The 23,424-nt window shown below is 40.9% G+C and overlaps 2 protein-coding genes across 3 annotated transcripts in view; one reads left to right on the forward strand and one right to left on the reverse strand.

The window, feature by feature from the left end:
* Positions 1-5,181: 5,181 nt before the first annotated feature.
* Positions 5,182-8,755, reverse strand: TSPAN6 (tetraspanin 6). 2 transcript variants are annotated; one of them, XM_006869091.1, is made up of 8 exons: positions 8,556-8,642; positions 7,655-7,673; positions 7,485-7,522; positions 7,154-7,228; positions 6,795-6,893; positions 6,318-6,449; positions 5,964-6,047; positions 5,218-5,286 (listed from the first exon to the last, which is right to left on the reverse strand). In XM_006869091.1, exons 1-8 carry the CDS (start codon positions 8,640-8,642, stop codon positions 5,218-5,220), a joined length of 603 nt encoding a protein of 200 aa, XP_006869153.1. The 2 variants fall into 2 exon arrangements, with proteins under 2 accessions (XP_006869152.1, XP_006869153.1); XM_006869090.1 differs by having other exon boundaries at positions 5,182-5,286; positions 7,485-7,673; positions 8,556-8,755.
* Positions 8,756-19,601: 10,846 nt separating this feature from the next.
* Positions 19,602-23,424, forward strand: part of SRPX2 (sushi-repeat containing protein, X-linked 2) — a 37,185-nt gene continuing 33,362 nt past the window's right edge. The window contains exon 1 of the mRNA XM_006869092.1: positions 19,602-19,680. Coding sequence (XP_006869154.1) covers positions 19,602-19,680 — 79 coding nt within the window. The remainder of the gene's footprint in view (positions 19,681-23,424) is intronic.

Raw genomic sequence — 23,424 nt, forward strand, 5'->3', positions numbered from 1 at the left:
TTAAGTGGTTTCTGACAATGCAGGTGTTTTCTATTATATAAACAGTGGCTTATATAGAACGAGATATTTAGATCAACTTATTTCACACCGAACATTAAAGAGCTATTATAATTAGACTCACTCAGTCATTCATTTATTCCATTAGCATTTGCTGTGCTCTACAAGTGCCTAACTCTAAGCTCCACAGGGTAGGGGTACCTAATAGAAAAGCCATAATTAAATCATAATGGCTTCTCTCTCACAAAGCAATCTGGGCTGTTTTAAACTGATGGCTTAAAAATGAAAGTCTCATTTCCCTGGAGCTGTTTGAGTTTATTCTTTTTGATAAAGTAGACTTTTGTTTTCCTTTTTTAATTTAAAAGGTTCTGGTTGTCCACATCACAGGCAAAGTGCCAACATAGAAGGGCAAATAGCTTTAAAAAATAATCAAATCTCAAAGTATCTTATGTAAGATATGAGGAAAAGCAGAGATGCTATTTACCTTTTGTTAGATTCTACCCCCTGCCCCTCAAATAAGTCTACATGTTGTTGTTGTCATTGTTATTGTCATCGAGTCAGTTCTGACCCATAGCAACCCTATATAGGATTTCCAAGGAGTGGCTGTTGAGTTTGAACTTCCAACCTTGCAATTCAAACCAACTTTGAAGTCCTGAGCATTAACCCACAGTGCCACAACAGGACTCCAAGTCTACATGGTAGGTACCAAATTTTCCTTTGTTTCACATTCACTCTCTCTCACACACACATAAATGCATATATTGCTTTGCATCTCATAATTTAATAGGTTTGGTTGACCACCTCACTAGCAAAGTATCAGCTTGAATTTTGACCCAAACCAAACCTAATTCCATCAAGTTTATCCCAACTTACAGTGACCCTACAGAGAGTAAAACTATCCCACAGGCTTTCCAAGGTTGTAAATCTTTATAGAAGCAGACTACCACATCTTTCTCCCACAATCAGCTAAAGGGTTTGAACCATGGACCCTTCTGTTAGCAGCTGTGCACTTTAACCACTGAACCACCAAGGTGTCCTTTGGATTCTGACAGGGAGTTAAAAACATCAGGCCTCAGAATCTTGTGTAAGCTCTGAGGAAAATAGAAATAGTATTTAAACCTTGTAGGAGATATTTATTTCCACAAGTTTGACACCCATTAACATAAACCCACATAAAACAGGTCAATGCTACTAGATTTTCCATTTTCACAAAATAAAGCCTACATAACTTAGCTTCTCAAAGTACAGTTCCAAGTCACCTTGGAGCAATCAACCTGGTAACTGGAGGTAAGATAACCCACAGAATATATCTGGTGCATAAAGGACAGAGAGGAAGTACTTTCAATTTAAATGGACAAACATTGTAGTTATATGTTGGTTGGTTGGTTATGTGCTATGGAGTCAGTTCCAACTCGTAGCAATCCTGTTCCAGTTTGCAAAATTTCCTGTGAAAGTGTACATTCTATGCTACATCTCATAGCCTTAGCATTATGAACATCAGACTTAATTGTATGTTTTTATTAAGTGCCCGCCAGTTGGTTCTGACTCCTAGTGACCCTCTGTAGGGTTTCCGAGGCTGTAAATCTTTACAGGAGCAGAAAGCCTCATCTTTCTTTTGCAGAACAGCTGGTAGTTTCGAACTGCTTATCTTGAGGTTAGCAGCCCAACTCATAACTACTACAATACCAGTCATGTGTACAATAGTTGTTGTTGTTGTTAAGTGCCGTCGAGTCGGTTCCGACCCATAGCGACCCTGTACAGGGTTTCCGAGGGTGTAAATCTTTACGGGAGTAGAAAGCCTCATCTTTCTCCCGCGGAGCGCCTGGTTGTTTCGAACTTGTGGTTCACAGCCCAATTCGTAACCACTACGCTACCAGAGCTCCTTAGTACATACCAGTTATATGTACCATTCCTTTTTTAACTTGATGTTTATGACAAAACTTCAAAGGAATTTTATCCCACCAGAGGCAGCTGGGCTGTGCCATTTCATGAAGACACTCTACCTTCACTCTTAGTGCTTGGTTACATAATAGAGTGTCTTCATGACACTGCACAGCCCTACTGCTTCTGGTAAAAGTTAGTTATGCTTGACTTAGGTCACTAGATCCCTTCTCCTAAGCCAGCTATTCTTATTAGCAACCTACTAAGGATATGTGAGGATTCATGGTGTGGCACTGTAGGATCAGCACTGGACTGCAAACCACAAGGCAATCAGTTCAAACCCACCAGCTGCTCCTCAAAAACCCTATAAAGGGTCACCAAGAGATGGAACTGACTCAATGGTACTTAACAAGGACATGGGAACTCTCCTGGCAATTTTCTTACCACCTGATTATAACTGGTATTCATTATTCTCAGCTCATGCACACATTAGCTACTCATGTATACTTGTTGTTAGGTGCCATCGAGTCGGTACCGACTCATAGTGAGCTTATGCACAGCAGAATGAAACACTGCCCGATCCTGGGCCAACCTCACTACTACTGCCATGCTTGAGCCCATCGATGCTGCCACTTGGCCAATCCATCTCATTGGAGGTCTTCCTCTTTTTCTCTTGACCCTCAACCTTACCAAACATATCCTTCTCCAGCGACTGGTCCCTCCTGACAATATGTCTGAAGTATGAGAGACTAAGTTTGGCCATCTTGGCCTCCAAGGAGCACTCTGGCTGCACTAGCCATCCAAAAACTAAAACCTACTTTACATATCTTTTCTAGTTTTTGTTTTCCTTTTTAATGAGGGACTTCTATGCAGTATGGCAATAAGAGATAATTCTACTAATGGATGTATAAATCTAAACCAAAAAATAATTCTCCCCTTTATGTGAAACTCTAGTAATTCTTTCCCTGATGATTCAAAATACATGCAAATTCAACTTATGCAAGCTATACAAGGGACACAAGTGGCTCTGTAAGGTAAGCACTGGACTGCTAACCACAAAGTTGGTGGTTTGAGTCCATCAGCCACTCCAAGGTAGAAAGATGAGGCTTTCTGTTCCTGTAATGATTTATAGCCTCAGAAACCCTATAGAGGGTCACTAGGAGTCAGAACCAACTGGAGGGCACTTAATAAAAACATACAATTAAGTCTAATGTTCATACTGCTAAGGCTATGAGATGTCATAGCATAGAATGTACCCTTTCACAGGAAATTTTGCAAACTGGGACATTTTTTAAACGTCAAGGTTTTACCTTTCATATCTAAAAATTGTACCCCAAGGTGGTAGGAGGTAAGGAGTAAAGGCACAATGCTAGTGGACAGAGCTTCTGTTAAGGGTGATTGTTAAACATCACAGAATTGTATACATGAAGACTGTTGCTATGGCAAATGTTTTGTTACCTATATATTGTATGCCACTGAGCTGGTTCTGACTCATAGCAACTCTGTACTGGGTTTCCAAGTGATTGGTGGGTTTGATTTGTGGTTACCAGTCCAGTGTTTATCCCACAGCACCACACCAAGGCTCACCTATGAAGTTCCATCGAATCAGTTCTGACTCACTGAGACTCTGGATAGTTTCCAAGGAGCAGCTGGTAGATTTAAACCAACCTACAATGCCATATCAGGACTCCAGGGTTCACCTATATATTTACAAAAAAACCCCAAAACTTTGAAGTAATCAAAGTTGAAAATATGTGAAGCAAAAAACTATCCCAAGTAGAAATGTACCTTTCTCAGTGGAAAACATCTATACCAGATTTTCTAATAGATAAGCACAATTATTTAAGAAAACAATACATATTTATTATGTAAAAGATTTTTATTAATCAGGAGCACAAACCAAAACTAAGCTACTATAAAATTGGCCAATTAAATCACATCAACCCAATAAGAAGATACCAGCTAAAACTAACGAAATTCCTAAAGAAAACAGTAATTCAAACATGAAATAACTCATGTAAAGTAATAACTGTTGTTAAGCGCCACTGAATTGATTCTGACTCAGAGACCCTGCAAAGAGTTTCCAAGGAGAGGCTGGTGGGTTTAAACTGCCAACCTTGCAGTTAGCAGTCCAGTGCTTATTCTATAGCACCACTAAAAACCTTCAAGTAGGGAAAATATACCAGTACAAATACCTTAATTCTAAGGCAAGTGTAAGTGTGCTGATACCTGATGTGTCACAGAACACAAGCAGCGTCTTAAACTGATGTGTTAGGTCAGACAGCATTACCATTACCTGGTAACACTATGGATGTCAAAGCACTGACAGCAATTACATTACACACATGTCTATTAGCAGAACAGACTAATGATAGCATTTCAAGCTGATGCAAATTATACAATCAGAAAATGTTGGCTGGCAAGGCATCAATTTTCTATCACCCAACATCAGTAGGGAATTCAGAGGGTGCAATTCCATCTTACAGCACTACATCAAATTAGCACATGCAAGGTGTTAAGTGCCGTCAAGTCAGTTCCAACTCATAGTGACCCTATGTAGGGTTTCCTAGAGACTGCTGGTGGGTTTGAACTACCACCTTGTGATTCAAATCAGCCTTGCGGTCCAGTGCTTATCCTACAGCACCACACCAGGACTCCAGCACATTCATAGTGCTTTCAAAGACGCCACAGTAAGAAAAATAAAAGTCAAGAGGAACACAGTATTTCATTTACAATTTACTAGCTCTTCCAGTGTTTCAGGGTGATACAGGGTGCTTCAAAGATCTAAAGTGAGTGGGACAGTAGGTGGACTTAGAACATATGGAACAAATGTCATGATTGAATCAGTCTAACGGGCAAATAGCTTGATTGAATTGAGTCTAATGCGCTAAGTAGTTACATCAGGTTTTCAGACTATTGGGTGGCGTCAGTGGTCTTCCATCCAGGCAATTTTATATTTCTTTCATGAAGGGTTGACATCAAAAGATCTAAAACTAAAGAAAAAAAATTATTTGCCAGTATTCCTAAATGATAACTAGGCAAAAGAATAGGGAAAATATCAATATGGTATCCTTTATGAGCTTTAGGCTAGTCTGGATGTTCTATTGCATAAATGGAGAAGTTCATACACAGACAAGCTGTAGCTGAAAAAATTGTGTGTGTGTGTGTTTGTCATGTCTTGTACTTAGGCATGCAGGACTGACAGAACACTAATAAGATTTGAATACATTGCTGGACAGGGCCTTCACAGGCAAAGCTCAAATCAAACACTAACTGAGCTGAGAAGCAAACAAAATGAACTCACCTTAGAGTTGGAGAGTAAGCCTGCACATATGCTGGTTACACTATCTCATACTGGTTATTTGTTATGGCGCGAGAAAGGCAGTAGGCGAGAAAGATTCCAATCAACTAGAAATAAAATGAGCACAATTAAAGTTGTCAGAATATATTTCCTCCACAGTAAATACAATAAATGGGGAGTCCTAGCGTGACACTGTGGGTTAATGCACCAGAATGCAAAGCCATTTGAACTGCAAGGTCAGCGGTGCAAACTCACCAGCTGCTCCTTGGACACCCTATACAGGGTTGCTATGGGTCGGAATTGACTCGACGGCACTTAACAACAACAACAAATATAAATGATGTTTTACTACTGTTGTCATTGCCAAAAATCACTCAAGGAAAATTCAGAGGTAAAAGTTTTAAAGAAACTTATTCTTATAAGGATAGATTTTCTTGGAAGATACTACCTATGTTGTCCAATACAGTAGCCACTAGTCGACTACATACGGTTACTGAACACTTGAAATGTGGCTAGAACTGAGGAAATGAATTACTTAATTTGCAAACTTTCAAAGGTGGCTAGTGGCTATTAACCAATACAGATCTAGAGACATGCCATGATATTTTAGAAACTTACTAAGACCAGACTTCCAGAATCAGTTACATAGGTCAACAAACACTTTTATTTATTTTTTTTTTTGGTTGGACCAAAAAAAATGACTTTGTTTAAGCCTAGGAGTGGAAGCCTTGTAGCTTTCTGCTAAAAGGGACAAAGCATTTTCTAAGCCACTCCAAGGACTTACCTGGAAGCAAGCAACTCCAAATGAAATTCCTGCAACAACTCCCATTTCTGACTCTATAATGGTCATTACCTTTATAAAGCAACCCTAAAAGGAAGGAAAACAAACATTAAGCACAACACAAGCAATTTATGCTCTTGTAAATAAATATTTTAATCAGATACCTCTGCAGAAAGATGATGGGCTTTGTTTTATTGAAATCTATAATGCATTTTCCTTAAAAAGGCACAGAATGCTATTCCCAACCATTTCCACTTCTTGCATTATGCATTAAAAACATTGCTAGTTGATTGAAACTCTGTATTTAACTACTCAAGTATTCTTAATGAAAAAGTTTTTTTTAAAAAAGTTCCTTACTTCATGGTTTACTTTACTTGCATCTTTGTTTGGAGTACATTCAGTTTTACAACAGCTCTTAGGATATCCTTGTTCTGAGTAATAACTAGTATCTTCCCAATCTGTATATTTGGTGACACCGCAACAATGCAACTGAAAAATCCAACAAAAACACTTATAGAACATATTACTACTTTGTAACTATAACATTTAACCTGATCTATTATGTTAAAATGGCTGTCCTCAATTAGAAAGGTCCCATCAGCACTAATGGAGTCCTGGTGCAGCACTGAAGATAAGCACTGAACTGCTAACTGCAAAGTTAGCAGTTCAAACCCACCAGCTGCTCCTCAGAAACCCTATACAGGGTTGTTCTGAGTCAGAAATGACTCAACAGTACTAAACAACATCAACACTAGCAGTCACACAAGAATATTCTCCTGAGGGAATAGGGAATGTGTTTCCCTTTTAAGAAGCCACCAAGTATTAACCACTTACTTTATTTTGGATCCTGTCTACCGCATCACTTCTATAATCTCCTGTAGTGTTATATTGTTTCAGAGCCTTCTCATAATTACTCTTAAAGTTGTTCTTAATCTATAGCAAAGAAACAGTACCATTAAACAAAGGTTTTAGAAAGTTCTTTTGGTTTCTGGGTGGAAGAAAACACCATCTGATCAACGGACCAAGTTCAAAGAGCTATGGTAACATTATTCAAGTGCTAGTGTGTACTGCTGTATCCCCCCTCCCCACCACCACCGCACCCCAGGGTGGAACTCTTGAATTCTAAGTTGAAAAATGTTTTAAATACGGCTTAAGTCAATATAACATATTAAGTTTCCCAAATTCAGACTTACTTCATGTCTAAAAACAAATCCAACGATGGCAGCAACCAGTTCGACCAAAAAAATTAGAGTCAGAAACATTGCATACTAAGAGATAAAAAAAAAAAAATCCAAGTTAGCATAAATAAGATATATCAGAGCTGCAAAAGGAGTCAGCTTATTTTTTGAGAGCTGGGAAAACACAATGAATAAAATGTTCACTTTGAATGAGGGAATCAGCTGCTAAACGGTTACTTGGTTATGTTTTCATAAGGAACAGATAACATTGTAAAGGGTCAGGACCCGTTCCAAGAGAACAAAGCCTACAACACACAACTTTCCTAAATCAATTCTAAGGACTCACCAGTTTTAGCATCCAGGCAGAAGCTTGGCAGGTAGCAAAACAGCCAAAGGTACCCAAGAGAATAATGACAGTGCCAGTGCCAATGAGCACGAAGGGCACATTGGTGGCCTTCTCATTTAAAAGAGAAAAATAATTCTCCAGGCTCACCTTGCCCCAAATACCAACGGCAAGAAGGATAACACCAGTGATCTATGTGGGAAATCAGAGAATAAAAACAGTTATTTATTGTACGCCTCAGCATCTTCAAACCACAAACCACTAGGTATTTAAGACACAATAGGTGTGAGAATTGAGCAGTCTGGTGACCGCAAGTGGGGGGAGGCGGGGAGGATGGAACTGGATAAGAAGGGGAAGTGCACACAAGGACCGGCAGCAATAAATCTACACTAGATTATTAGGCAACCATAGCCAGGACAAAATCAGAGGACAACTACACAAGACATCATAATTCTTAAACGTCATCGCAATTCTTAAACTTCATCGGGTTGTGTGTGTGTAAACCACAAAGCCATGGCATATTTGCCCTAAGGATCAAGATTCTCATAAGAAAACCTTCCTGTAGGGGGAAAAAGTGAGTTCCAGAAACTCTCCCCTCCCCCACTTGCAGCCTTGGGTACAAAGGGATGGTACACAAAAGCCAGCCAGAGGGCAGACTGGCAGAAGCAGAGCGATACCATACTTACCTGCGCAAAATTCCCCTCTTATATGAAGCAGTGAAAAGAAAGAGACTATTAAGCGAGCAAGCCCTCACTGGGGTCGGGCAAGACAACCTTCTCCAAAGGTTCGGAAACACCCTTTCCGTGCTTCCCTTCCTCGGCCCTTTGCAAGGAATTTGCACGCCAGGCATATCTGAGTCCCATCCCAGGCTGCCGGCTGCCGTCGTCCCGCACCCCAAACCTCTCTAGCCGAGCTTGGGCTCCAGCAACTCGTCACTAGGGCCGAGGTCCCAGGGGCTGCGGCCGTGCCTCCCTCCCCACTCACGACCTGAGCCTCGGCTCCCACTGCTCGAGGTCCCACCTCCCACCCAAGCCCAGGAAACCCCCTGGCGTCCCGGGCGACGCTGTTTCTCACCCAGAAGATGAAAGTGTAAATCAGGAGGACGCTCTTGAAACAAGTAATGACTGGTTTCGTCTGCAATCTCCGAGAAGGGGACGCCATGACTCGCCTAAGACCCCGCACCACCGCGCCAGGCGATCAGAACAGAGCCAGCAAGACGCGGAGACCCCCGAGTCGCTCCGGAAACTGCCGAAACAGTACGAGCGCCTACAACTGAGAAGAGCCGGAAACACTGCAATTTTCTAGAGGGCAAAGTCCTGGAGGCTGTCCGGAAAGGGGCGACCATTGTCGAGCGCCCCCTGCAGAAGCTTACTGAAAAGGATATACAAAGGTGGTGTTGGAAATTTCATAGGTCTTCAAGTGGAGCATTCTTGTTCTTGCTCTCAGAATCTTTCCCGCCCGCCACACTCCCCTGCCCTTATAACTTCATATAGTTTCTATCACCAGCAGCGCCATCCGCGGGTGCCCTAGAGGGAAGGAAAGGAAAAGATTAAAAGTGACCTATGAATATTTTATAATATAGGAAAATAACCACAAGAAATCTACTTCCAAAGGGGGAAAAAAAGCAGATGACAAATCAATAGGTACAGACACATGTGTTCAGACAAACACTGAAAAGAAAAGTGAAATTATCTCGTGAGATTTGGCTGATTTTTTTCCCCCTTAAATGAAGAATAAATATAAGAATGAATGAATTGTGGGAAGCCAGATATGGTGCTGTAGGATAAGCACTGAACTACTAACCGAAAAGTTGGCAGTTCAAACCCACCAGCGGCTCCTCGGATACCCTATACAGAATCGCTATGAGTCGGAACGAACTCGACGGCACATAACAAATCATCACTTATTGAAAGGATCCCAAAGTTGGGTGTGTATTATTTTTAGAGGGATTGGACTAGAAGACAGTTCCCTATCCAATTCCATTATTGACACAGCTTAATGTCACAACCGGGCATTTACTGTAATGCTATCGCAAAATGTCCTGCTTTGGTAGAGGAGATGTGGATATACTCAAACTATTTTGCTTGAAACCTTGCTTTAAACATATACCACAGAACCAGAAAATAGGAAAGTTCCATTGACTTGGTCACAGAGCTTCTCTGTGCTTGTAATATTGACCTAGGACTAGTTCCTATAACAGCATTCCAGAACTCTAGTTCCAACGCAACTATTAGAGAATGCATTATACTGCATTATGCAGGCTTTATACTAAAACTGTATCCTAAAATCAGAAAGTCCTAACACATAAACAGAATAGCTAAATGACATACCTATAAACCTATAAAACTCCTATAAACACTGAGAGAAAGTCATCAGGAAATATAGCAGACATTCAACATTTAAATACTGCATAGGCCATAGTTATAGGGGATGTGGTTGAGGGAGGCTAGGCACATGAAAGCTTTCTACCTAGGTTAAGTGACCTTATCTGAGAAGTCCTAGTACTAAAAAACAAACAATTACTAAGGACAGTCTTTCTAACTCCTTGTCATCTTAATGGAAATTTCCTCGGATGCTTAGATTTGTACCCTGTGCTGGAAGGGCTTTTTGTTGTAAGACCAAGAGCAAAGAAACATTTCTGCAGCTAAAGAAAAAACTAAAGCAAAAGTCACATCTTATTTCCAAGAATGTGTTGGTTTTCCTCTGCTCCCTTCCTCTGCCAGTCACAACGCTGCTTTGTTTGAGTCACAGAAAGTGCCAAATTTAATGAAAGGCTGACATGGAAATGAATATTCCTATGACCACAACACCTGACACCACTGCCTCCAACCTTGCTACACCCCCCTTCCCCATCATGCCACCAAACCTAGGCCTTGGTATGGATCCAAACCCAGACCAATAAGGCATCTAATCCCATTTTAATCAATTTAAAAAGTGTTTCCCCAAGCCATAAGATAAATTTATTCTTTAAAGTAATAATTGTAACACTGACATTTACCATGTACTAATACATGTTACCTCATACATACATCACAAAAGTCCTATTATGAGGTCACTCATTTTGCAGATGAAGATACTGGTTCAATAGCTAAGTAAATTGCCTAGAGCTAAGCCCGGCCAACTTCAGTTTCTCTCATTGGAAAGCTGGGCCTACTCTGATGAGACATGGCTGCTATTATACAAATAGCTGCCTCACTTGGGAATAATCCAAGCAAAAACTACTGTACTCAAACTTTTAACCATGAACAAAGACTCTTTGGATCTTCCAAAGCAAAGACTTCCACGGTTTCCCCCATTCTGCCTTACATTTGTAGTTTGTTACCTTTTTTCTAATCACATACAAAGCAATCCTGCATATGCCCAACAAGGCCAACAGTTCAATTTTCTTTCTGGTCTCCTTAGGTACTACTGCTACTTAACACATGCCAAAGAAACATTTCAAACTTACTTTTGAAGGTGGCAGGAAGTTAATAAAGGGCTAACATTCCTACTAAATGCTTAAATGTAAAACAATAAACAATAATAATAAGGCATTTTCCTCCCCCCCCCCCAATTTTAATCATCAACATGTAATTTTGTGATTAGAGGGAGAAATTAAAAGTGGAATTAGTCTAGGACAGGCAGGGAGGCCGGCCTCCTAGGTGCCTGGACTATTGGAGAGAAGGTAAGAATAAAACTCAATACAATCTCAACTTATTTTCTACTACTTTGCCCACATGAGTTTTCTGTTCAACAGGCCAGACAAACTCTCCAATAAGCAAGGATGTATCCCTAACTCCCTACGTACCCTCCAACTACTAAAAATTCCTGCCCCTTACAGTCCAACTCAACCCCAAATTCTTCTCACCCAAGCACCTCTTTGTAGCCATGCATTTACTCATCCAGACACCTCTTCCAGACCATGTATTACTCAAACCCTTAGACAATTACAGTACCTGCTGTGCATTTCTACTTGACTGCTTTACATCCTAACATCTAGATGTTAAACTACTGAAGAGGTTGAGTAGCAGGGCTCCTGTGCTCCCTTTTATACTCTCCCAAGTCATCTAAGACATAATGCCCTACTGATGAGCTCATAGTCAGGGCTCAGCCAATCCCTATTGAGCATATTGGTCATAATTGCTCTCTGAGTGCAACCACATAGCAGTTACTCAAGGTTTGATAACTTAAGTTAAATAAAAAATTAAATGTCCAGGTCATCCTAGTATCATATAAAACAGAAAAATAAAAGCAAGCTGCTGGATAATATCTTAGAATATTACTACTCTCTATCTTAGGAACTGAATCGGGCTGCAGGCCGCAAGGTCAGCAGTTCGAAACTACCAGCTGTTCCGCGGGAGAAAGATGAGGCTTTCTGCTCCCGTAAAGATTTACAGCCTTGGAAACCCTGTACAGGGTCGCTATGAGTCGGAACAGACTCCACGGCACATAACAACAACAACAATCTTAGGAACTAGTATAAAGACATCAACCATTACACTCAGAATACCATTTGTCTCTTAGTCACATTGCAACCCCACCATTTCTTATTTTCTAGCCCCTTTTCTAGCATTCTTTCAACTGTTTTCAGTAAAGTATCTATCATGAGATTTTAAAGCACCTCCTACTTATGAAATATTTATTCCCTTTTCTAGCATTCTTTCAACTATCATTGGCAAAGTATCTAGCATGAGATTTTAAAGCACCTCCTAGATATGAAATATTTAGAAAGTAAGTAGGTTTGCCCCAGCATCCTTTACACAGATAATTCACAACTACAATTTTAAAATTAGCTTCCTGAATGGGAATATCTTTTTTATTCATGCTGTCTTCTTTGTCTTCCCATTATTTTTTCTCTGAAATTTCTCTTCCATGTCTATTTTTTAACTCGCTTGTTTCCCCATTCACTCCTTTCAGATCTTCCATGAATCCTTTCCTCCCTTTCCAACCCTGATCCTCCCTTCTTTAAAAAGTTCTAGCACACAGTTTGGGACACATAGAAATGAGAAATACTTTTGAATGTTATAAAAATTCACAATTTCATGTCAGTTTGTCTCAGTCCATTTTTCAAGAAAGCTGTTTCTAGTCTAATCTTGTTAAGCGGTACTAAGATCTGTTAGGCAAGTCAATCTCCATATGAAACAGTATCTTATTGACTGTTGTTGTTAAGTGCCATCGAGTCAATTCTGACTCATAGCAAACTTAGGTAGGATTTTCCAAGGAATAGCTGGTGGGTTTGAACTGCCTACCTTGTGATTCGCAATCCAGTGCTGATCCTACAGCGCACACTGGGAGTCCTTATTGAATGCCTTGAGGCTTCATATTGTGTTAAAATTGAATATTAAAAAATTGAAGCTGAATTTTAAAAGCTTCAGGAAAGTCAGTATGTATGGATGTTGTATTTTCATGTGTCTATCTGTTGCCAACCAAACCATACAGAGATCTTATTTAATTTTGTATCCCCACAATGTATAACATAGTGTTTTCCATACATTGTAGGTAGTGCAGAAATGAATTTTGCTGAATTTGCCCCACCTGTTTTTAGTGAAGCTTTTCATATTACGCATCCCAGATCTTCACAGGACTGCTTCTCCTCTCCTCTAACTTCTCCCCTTACTTCCCTTACTTTTTTGCCCTCCCTTACTTTTATCTCTCTGTGATTTTCATACACCACCACTCCCCTCACTTTCCTCTTTAACTCCTCTCTGCCACTCTTCTGAGTTTCTCTTCCAACTCTTAGTGTGCCTTGAGGCCTTATGCAGCTTGCTTATGCTATTAAGTGCTAGGCCCTGTGTTGAATTCTGGGGATATGAAGTAGACTCAAGCAAGGTTCTTGCCTTCTAGGCACTCAGTCTAGTTTTGGTTGTTGTTAAGTGCCGTTGAGTCAATTCCGACCCATAGCGACCCTGTATAGGGTTTCCAAGAAGCAGCTGGTGAGCTTGAACCACCGACCTTGCAGTTCAAACGGCTTTGCAGTCTGGTGCATTAACCCACAGCACCACACCAGGACTACATTGGAAGCAGAAATAGGAACAATTACATAAGTGCAAGAAGTCTCATAACTGAAGCATGTACAAAGTGCTGTGAGAGAAAAGGAAGGTAAAGTAAACCAGTGCTGTGTGGGGTGGACTGGGAGGAAGTTTCACAGCAGCAAAGATAGATGTGGTTTCAACAGGCCAAGAGAGAAGGTAAAGGAATAGAGTGGAGAGTAAAGATGTAAGAAGTTCAGTGTGTCCAGAATGAGGAGCCAGGGGGTCAGTGCTTAAGACTAGGCTGAAGACATAGGTGGGTTTGCTTGTGAAGAGTGTGTTATGCTATACTAAGGAGCTCAGACTAGTTTCTTTGCCACAAAAGATACAGTGAAGGGATTTTTAGCATTCTGCTGCTCACTGCTCTGTTCCCCCTCTTTCTCTAAGAAGTCCTGGTAGTGTAGTGGGTTACGAGTTGGGCTGCTAATCTCAAGTTCAGCACTTCAAATTTACCAGCCACTCCACTAGAGAAGAATGAAGATTTCTGTTCCCTTAAAGAGTTACAACCCTATACACAGTCACTATGAGTTGGACCCAACTCAATAGCGCACCAGCGCCACCTCTGTCTCTCTTTTTCACTCACACACACACACACACCAAAAAAACAAAAAAACAAAAAAACCATACAATTAATTAACTATTTTTAACACATAATCTGTGAATTCCTATATCTCATTGTCAAAAGTCCCATAATTTGGACCTCTTCTGTTTATTCATCCTTATTTCCTATCACTTTCTGGAAGCTTCTTTGCCAGTTAGCCCACCCCCCTCTGACATAACAGTGAGCTCTTGTTGATGTCATTTCCTGAAAGCTGACCAAGTCTCATCTTTTCTCAAATGCCATCCTCTTATCTGCTTTCCCCCTGAAGTCTTCACAGTCTGTATCATAGCTTTTGGAATTTTATTATTTATGATCTTAACTATTTTCAAATCATGTACGTCCCCTTTTCTCCCCTTCTATATATAAACTTTCTGGGGCGTGGAGATTAAGTGTATCCAGAATGAGATCAAAGATCCCACATGTTGTGTTCATCACTGTATCCCTACTTTTTAGCTTATGGTATGGTTAAATGCCATTAAGATGGTTCCAACTCAGTGACCCTGTATAGGGTTTCCAAAGAACAAGGGTGGGTTTGAACTGCCAACTTTGCAGTTAGCAGTCCAGTGCTTATCCTACAGCATCACACTAGGACTTCTAGCCAATAAAGGTTTGATAGTGGTGGTGGTTATGTGCCGTGGAGTCGGTTCCGACTCATAGCGACCCCTGCATAGGGTTTCTGAGGCTGTAAATCTTTACAGGAGCAGAAAACCTCATCTTTCTTCTGCGGAATGACTGGTAGTTTCAAACTGTTGACCTTGAGGTTAGCAGCCTGACTTGTAACTACTACTCGTTTAGTTCCCTAGAAACACACAATGGTAATTAAATGTTGTTTTTTTAAATTGTGAGTTGAGTGAAGGTTTCTAGAGCAGATCATCAGTTTTACATTCCACAAATCATACACTTTGTTTCATCTCAATGATTGCAGTCTCCTCCATGGAATATCACCTATCCCACTTCCTCCTGTGATTCCTGTTTCCATTCCTTCTTCTTCCCCAATTCTTCTGAATTTTGTCCATAGGTAAATGCTGTCCTTTTGATCTCAAATGGTTGATCATTCTATAGTGTGCTTACCTCACTAGTGTTATTGTTGCCCCTATATACCTGTCTATTGCTTGGCTGCAAATTGAGCCACAAGTGTGAGTTCAGTTCCAGATTTGAAGGCTAATCAAGGGCCATATTCTAAAGGTTCCTCCAGTCTCTTTCTGACCAGTATGTCTGGTCTTTTTACAATTTTGAGTTTTGTTCCACATTTTCTCCCACTTTATTCAGGACCTTCTAATGTGATCCCTTTCTGAGCAGTTGGTAGTGGTAGCTGGGCATCATCTAAGTCCTCTGGTCACAGAGTGGTGGTGACTGATGTTCACGTGTTCCATTAGTCCATTGTACTAATTGCTTCCAAGTATCTTCAATTTCTATCGTGTTTCTTTCCTCTGGACAGAGAGAGACCAATAGTTGTACCTTAGATGGCTGCTCCGAGTTTTTAAGACCCCAGTCATTATTCACCAGAGTAAGTTGTAGAACATTGTATCTGTGGACAATGTTATGCCAATTGACCGTGGTATTCTCTGAGACTGTGGTCCTGAGCCCCCATGCCCAGCAACTCATTCCCTCCAGGTGTTTGGTAATGTCTATAAAACTTTCATAATTTTGCCTCCTGTGGTGCTATAGGATAAACACTGGACTGCTAACTGAAAGATCAGAGGTTCAAATCCACCAGCCGCTCCTTGGAAACCCTACACAGAGTTGCTATGAGTTGGACCCTTAAAAACAACATGCGCCAACACATTCGTGGATACGTTTGCAGCAAAGGTAAATAAATACCCATGTATCCTCTATTGAGCCTTTATATATTTGTGGGTATACTCCCAACTCTCCCTCCCACATCTATTCAGCCTTTGTATCTATCCATATATCTACCTGTTATTGTTGTTGTTAAGTGCCTTCAAGTTCGTTCTGACTCATAGCAACCCTGTATAGGGTTTCCAAGAAGCAGCTATTGAAGTTAAACCGACGACCTTGCAGCTTAAACTGACCTCTTGGTCCTATGCATTATCCTATAGTGCCGCACCAGTACTTTGGTATCTACCTGTAGACCACCATTACTGCAGGATTGTGTATAGAACAGTATTTACCTCTATTCCCTTTAACTCTTACACTCCTCCCTGTGTCTTCCCTTGATTTCATCATTTTTCTGCCAACCTCCTTGTTGGAAATTAAGCACATTTTTGTTGAATGTCTGTCTCTTCCACACCATGAGGACAGGAGCTTTGTCTATTTTTGGTCACTGGTGCCTCTCAAGTACCCAGAATGGTATGTGGCACAAAACTGAAGTACAATAAATGTTTGTTGAATTAATTAGGGATTTGGATGTCTGAAGTTTTATCTGCCTTGTTCACTAAAACCTGCTCCATCCTGGATACAGTAAATGCTTGAAAAACGTGCTGAAAGAAGAGAATCTGGATCTTGTCTACTAATTTATATGCCTATCACACTGTTGAAGACGTAGTAGAAATTCAATACATAGTTGTGATTGATGGATTAGAATTGAAGCATAGTCAGGCTTGCTACTGAACTTTTTATTATCATCAGTACAATTCTTCCCTTCATGACTGAGAATGGGTTACCAATTTGTTTGAACCCACAGGACAGAAACTTTCTACAGTAGCTGAAAACTATTTTTTTCCTTTTACAACCTCTGATTTTTCAAGGGATGGAAATATCATCTCTGAGGGGAAAGAGAATGTAAGGAGTTGGCTTGTGCTATGGTAGAATAAACTCATTACTTGATACTAAAGTAAAGAATAGAAACTTATCCCTCCATCAGAAGCCACTGGAAAACAGTTTAGTGATGGTTATAACCTTGCAATATACATGTCGTCCAGACCTCCTCCTACTAAAGCCTCTCTAGACCTGCTTTCTCTTCATTCTTATTGTAAGAAATCAGTCTTGACTCTTCAGGCAAGAAATTCATGGTATTCTTTTATAAATTACAGATACTTACCAGAAACTGAAGTCCAAATAAGTTAGGTCATCAGTGAGAGGATTTCAAAGTGTGTCTAACCCTGTACCATATGGATGGCAAGACAGCTAGGAATTAGAGAGCACTGAGGAACTACTGGAGAGAAAAATATCCAGGAATGTCAGTCAGATACACTTTTCTCCTCATCTTGAAGTTTGGGAAATTCCTTCTCACGCAGTCCGATGTCATGCTGAGTCATAAAAAGAAGTGCTCTTCAGGGCCCCAGATCTCTGGAGGCCCTTCAGCCTGCCTCTGTTAGTCATTATTATACTCATGGGCTTGGCGCCAGTGCCATTCACTGCAGCAGAAGAACTGAATTCCTCTAATCCCTATGCTCCTTCTCCGACATCTCTCTAAGACTCTCCTCTGAGGGAGGATCTGCTATCTCTTTAGGGATAGTATAGCTTTAAGGAAATTTTTGGCAGATAGAGGCATCTTAACATCTGGGCAGTGTTAACAGAATCCCAGAGGCCGGACAGACCAGGAGCCACTCGTTCTAGGAATGTTAAAGTAGGAGTTTCTTCTGACCAATGAAAGGAGCAGAGAAGGAGAAAAAGGATATAGAAGGAGAGCACACAACCCCCAATTAAGACAGGTAAGATCTGTTACTTACAGTGTCGAGGGTAAGACCCCTCCACAATATATTCCCTCAGTAGAGAGAGGGTGGTAGTAGACTCTGAATTTGGGTAGCATGACTATTCATTGCAGGGAGTGGGGGAACAGTTCTTTTATGAAATGGATCACAAGCTGCTTTTCATTTGTGCTGGAACCTGGATGCAGACTATGGGCTCACTACCTTCTCAGCCCACAGTGGAGGGATAGTTGACTACGACTACGGTGAGATGAATCAAGTGTTCAATCTGAGATTAGGAAGGAAGTGAACAGGGGAGGGTCACAGACACAGAGTACTGGGTCTGAAAGAGGAAGCCCCTGCTCCTAAACAAAGGAACTGGATTGAGAGGCTGGATGTGGGAGAGTGGTCAGTGATTAGTTCTCCAGCTGTTTTTGTTCCTGGGTTTCTCTTTAAGCCCTTCTTTCTCCTCCTTCTGTCCCCTTTCTGTTTCTTTCAGTTCTGTGGGATTTTTTTTTCTTTCCTAGCTTCTTCTCACCTCTTTTTATTTATTTTGTTTTCCTCTCATGTCCTCACTCTTTTTCTCTGTTATTCTTCCTTGTTGTTTTTGAGTGCAGATGAGTTGATTCCAATTTATAGAGACCCTGTACAGGGTTTCCTAGGAGTAGCTGGTGGTGGGTTTAATCCACTGACCTTGTGGTCTGTAGTCCAGTGCTTATCCTACAAGACCACACCAGGAATCTGCTTCCTTACCACCCTCTAAACAAAACTGAAGTCAAGCAGCAGTGAACTGGGAAATATGAATGTTTTCCTTCTTGGACGTCGTATGTCCCTGAGGGACTCTAGCAAGAATCTGTCATTTTTTTGTGTCTCCCCTAAGCATAGCATTTCATTGAAAGCATGTGGGTAAATGGGTGCTTGCAGATGCAACCAGAGGCTGGTTTATCCCAATGGGCAGCAAGTTTAATACAATCATTTACTAAATATGCACCCACTGGAAACCTCAAAACTCAACCCATTAGAGTGAGGGCAGAAAAGGAAGTGAGAGGGCAATTGGAGCTTATTCACCCTTTCTGCATGTATCTCAGTTAGATCTTCTCTAATCTCGCTGGCTTCGTACAGACTCAGCAGTGTAATACTGGAAGGTTGGACTTGAAAACCAGAAGCCACCACTAAACCACTAATCCTCAAAACTCAAAATTCAAAACTAAGAACTGTTGCTGCCTGAGAGACTAGAGAAAGGAAACATCTAATTCTGTCCAATTTGAAGTTGACAATCCAGTATACACATACACACACACACACACACACACACAAAGGGGCTTCAAAAAGTTCATGAAAAAATGGATTGAAAACGGAATTTTTCCATGAACTTTTTGAAGTCCCCTCGTATATCTGAATATATTGATTGCTACTCTATGTGCCAGGCAATAATCTGTTCTATGAGGTAGAGAATATATTATGATTCCAATTTTGTAGATGAGGAAACTAAGGTTCAGATAAGTTAAGGAATCTTTCCAAGTTCCTATAGTTAATATGTGAAAGAATTGGATTCAGATCCAGAGATTTATGTCATTCCAGAATCCAAATTCTTCCTGGTCTTGGTACCTCAGTATCCTTCCCTATAACTTAGGCCTTGGAACTTTCACATCTGATATCACCAAGGTCAGGTGAAGACTGATTGTCTTAAGTCCTGAGAGGAAAGAGACCATATATAAATAAACAGAGTCTTGTTATTCTAAAATGTCTTGGGGGTTGGGAGGTGGAATGATTATAACAGATTTTCATTAATTTAAAAATCTCTTTTCTTCCTTGAAGATCCCATCCCCTCACTTTTGGAAGTTCACTGCTGATTACTGGAAGTCATTTTTCTTTGTCCGCATACCTCTATTCCTGCTTCCCTAAACCCCTCCTTTCAAGGATGGTCTGTCAACTAATTCAAGGAGTATTCTCTCTGCTGCTCTTCCTAACTCCAGCAGTAACAGCAACATGGTATGCAGGTAAGCATTAGAAGTTGTTCATTATTTCCAGGGAGTGCAGGGCAGGGGCAAAGACCTTATAAAAGGAAGAATAAAACTGCAATAAGAAACACTCAGATTAGACACAGAGAAGAACTATTCTAGACATTTTAAAAATAAAAATGATGACCTTCACCCAGTTCACAATAAAAAGGTTTTTTTGTTGTAGTTTTCATTTAATTAAACATTGCAACAGCCTACAGAGGGAAGCTTTTGAGGCCTTGGTGGCATAGTGGGTTAAGCACTGGGCTGCTGACCGAAAGATTGTCAGTTCAAATCCACCAGCTAGCTGCTCCAAAGGAGAAAGATGAGGCAGACTGCTTCTGTTAAGATTTACAGACTCAGAAACCCTATGGAACAGTTCTACATTTAACTGTAGGTTTGTTATCACTTCGACAGCAGATTTGATATGGTTTTTTAATCACTGGTGGCACAGTGATTAAAATGCTCAACTGCTAGCCGAAAGGTCTGTGGTTCAAACCCATAGGAATAAGATGCGATAGTCTGCTTCCATAGTTATTTCAAACTTGGAAACCCTATGGGGCAAGTCTACTCTGTTCTATAGGTTTGCTATGAGTTGAAATAGACTTGAGTGAAATGGGTTTGGGTTGTTTAACAAGAGATATTTAAAAATAGTCTAGACTCCCACAAAAATGAAAAGTTTGAATAAGATGACCTTTGTGGTCATTGTCTTACCTGCTTTCTAAAAACCAGTTTCTAATATTAATTCCTTTATGGGTCAAATCTTAATATTCTTTTCAAGACCACAAAAATAGTACTTGAGCCACATATCTCATTTGGGAAAAAATAAGGGAGCAAGGCAAAAGGCAATATTTTTTAAGGGAAACAAGAATCAATTTCTCTCTCTGTTGTTCTTACTTTTGGGGTTTCTCTCTTTCTCCTTTCCCAGGCCTTATTTAGAGGATGAGATTTTTGTAGCCCCTTTCTGTTAATCTGCCAAAGATGTTTAAGGCAATACAGATCACATTCTCTTAAACAAGAATTCCCCAGTTTCTTCGGGGTTGTTCCTTACTTTAGTAGAGATGGAGTTTTCTGAATATATCACCCTTCTCCCCTGGAGACATGTTATTGTTGTTGTTGTGTGCCTTAGAGTGGATTTCTACTCATATGAGTGCCTGGAGACATAGGGAGTTGAAATAACAGACTCAGTGAGGAGTGGGGAAGGGAGAGGAGGAGGGGTGATGGAAAGATAATGAAGTGGCAGACAGGGGTTTGATGGGGCCCCACTGGCATTCCAAGTGCAAAGAATATTCTGTGGCCTTCAGTATCTACCCTCACAGGGGTTTGGGGGTGGGCGGTGGGGCGGGTAATAGAGGAAGGAGACAGGCCCAACCAATGGGGTTAGGAAAATATCCAGAGATGAGTAAATAACAAATTGCTCCCATCACAGCCACAGTCATTGCAACTAAGATTTTCCACATGCCCTTCGCTCCTCATGGAGGACTTTGGCAGTAGCTCTGTTTGTCTGGAACAGCTGCATGAAACTTTCAAATAAATATGCAAACTTCTTTCCCTCTTTGGTTTAACCTGACTTGGTAGGGGGGAAAGCACAAGGCCAACACTGAGATGAAGGAATTTCAGTCAAGCCCTTGGCAGAGTACACACTGGGGCTAAAGGAGCCCCAAATACCCACGAGAGAATATGTGCAACTGTCTTGCTTCTTCTCCTCCTTGCTTCAGTTCAAGTACATAAGAACAAAACCCATCCAGAGACCATAGGGCTAGGGAATGGAGGTTAGATAGTTTATTGCCTAATTTTAAACACCTGTGTGATGCCACAGGCACCCTAGTAGCATGATGGGTTACTCATTGGGCTGCTAATCACAAGGTAAGCTGTTCAAATCCACCAGCCACTCCATGGAAGAAAGATGAGGCTTTCAGCTCCTGTAAAGATTTTCAGTCTTGGAAACCTTATACAAGGTCAGCACTGTAGGATCAGCACTGGACTGCAAACCACAAAGTCGGAAGTTCAAACTCACCAGCTGATCTTCAGAAACCCTATACAGGGTCACTATGAGTCGGAACCGACTAGACAGCACTTAACAACAGCAACAACATGAGTCAGAACCAACACAATGGCATGCAGTAGCAGCAGCAGCATGATACCTTAGGGACTACAAAGACTTTTACCTTTCCTGGATGGAAACCTGAGCAATTGGAGTCTTAAGGAAAGGGCAGTTTTTAAAAGCCTAGGTTCTTTTGAGGTTCTCAAAGGGCTTGTAAACACATTCCCCATTTCCATAGGAATTATCAGAGTCACCACTCCTGAAGAATTCAACCTGGTGAGGCTGGTAAGATCTCTAACAGACCTGAAAACTCACACATTCTACCATCTTCTATTTTTACAAAGTTGTTTGATGAATGAAATGTGAAGTTCCAGCAATCTGGCTCCATTTCTCCTACCCTTCAATGCTAGCTCAACTGGCTCAGTTGAGGTTAGCAGTCCAGTGCTTATCATACAGTGGCACTGCCAGATAAAGAGCTGGGCATCAAGGTCAGTTTCAACTACAAGGTTGGTGGTTCAAACTCCTTGGAGACCCTATACAAGGTTGCTATGAGTCGGAAATGGCTTGACGGTACTTAACAACAATATACATAAACACAAGAGAAATGGGAAGGCTTACAGAAGTAGAATAAACCCAACCCATTCCAGTAACAAAGCAAATTTGCACCCTGCTCCCTGGTGGAGACTATAATTATACGACTGAGTCTTCCCCTTTACTATCCCACATCCTCTGTCATTCTGAAATAATGTAAAATGCTAGGTGGCTTTTGATCCCACACATACAGAGTAAAAATCCTGGATTAAAAGAAATATTTGGGATTAATTCTTTATCCCTAATGGAATAAAAATTATTCCCCTACAACCATCTTCAGTGGAATGTCTGAGCTTAGGGGCCAAAAGACCTGGGCTGGAGTGTATCTAGCTGGACAACTCTTTTAACCTCTCTGAGCCATTTTCCTTATCAGTAGAGTGGAGAGTAATAAAGGTATTTGTCTCATTAAGATATTGCAGTGGCATAATGAGGTAATGCCCTGGTGTGTCACTGTAGGATAATGCATTGGACCACAAGGTCGGTGGTTCAAACTCACCAGCAGCTCCTCGGAACTCCTATACAGGTCACTTAAGACAACAATATATAATGTGCTTAACATAGCTTATGGAGTCCTGGTATGGTGCTGTGGGTTATTGCACCAGACTGCAAAGTCATTTGAACTGCAAAGTCAGTGGTTCAAGCTCACAAGTGGCTCCTTGGAAACCCTATACAGGGTCACTATGGGTCAGAACCGACTCGATGGAACTTAACAACAACTACATAGCTTATATAGTGAGTAATATTAGCAGTTTTCCTTGTTGTTGTTATCCAGCCATATGCCTCTGACACTCCTGTTTTCTGGTAATCAGAGGTTTGCATCCCCCTGGGCACTTCCTCACAAGCTAGTTCTGGATCAGGACTGGGGAGGTCTAATGCTTGAGTGAATCACACACATCTGGCCTCCTGTTTACAGGAGCCATAAGGCTTTGAGGCTAATACTAAATTGAAACAGCTGACAAGAATTTCATGCCCCACCAAAGAAATCTCCCATATGGGAAATGAGAAAGCAAGGGAGATGAGGTACATGGAGAAATAAAGGAAAGTTAGAAAACTAAAATGGGAAAACAGAACAAAATGGAGAAAAGAAAGAACAAAAATGAACTCTTTCC

Source organism: Chrysochloris asiatica, unplaced genomic scaffold (genome assembly GCF_000296735.1).
Source record: "Chrysochloris asiatica unplaced genomic scaffold, ChrAsi1.0 scaffold00126, whole genome shotgun sequence".
Classification (NCBI taxonomy): Eukaryota; Metazoa; Chordata; class Mammalia; order Afrosoricida; family Chrysochloridae; genus Chrysochloris; species Chrysochloris asiatica.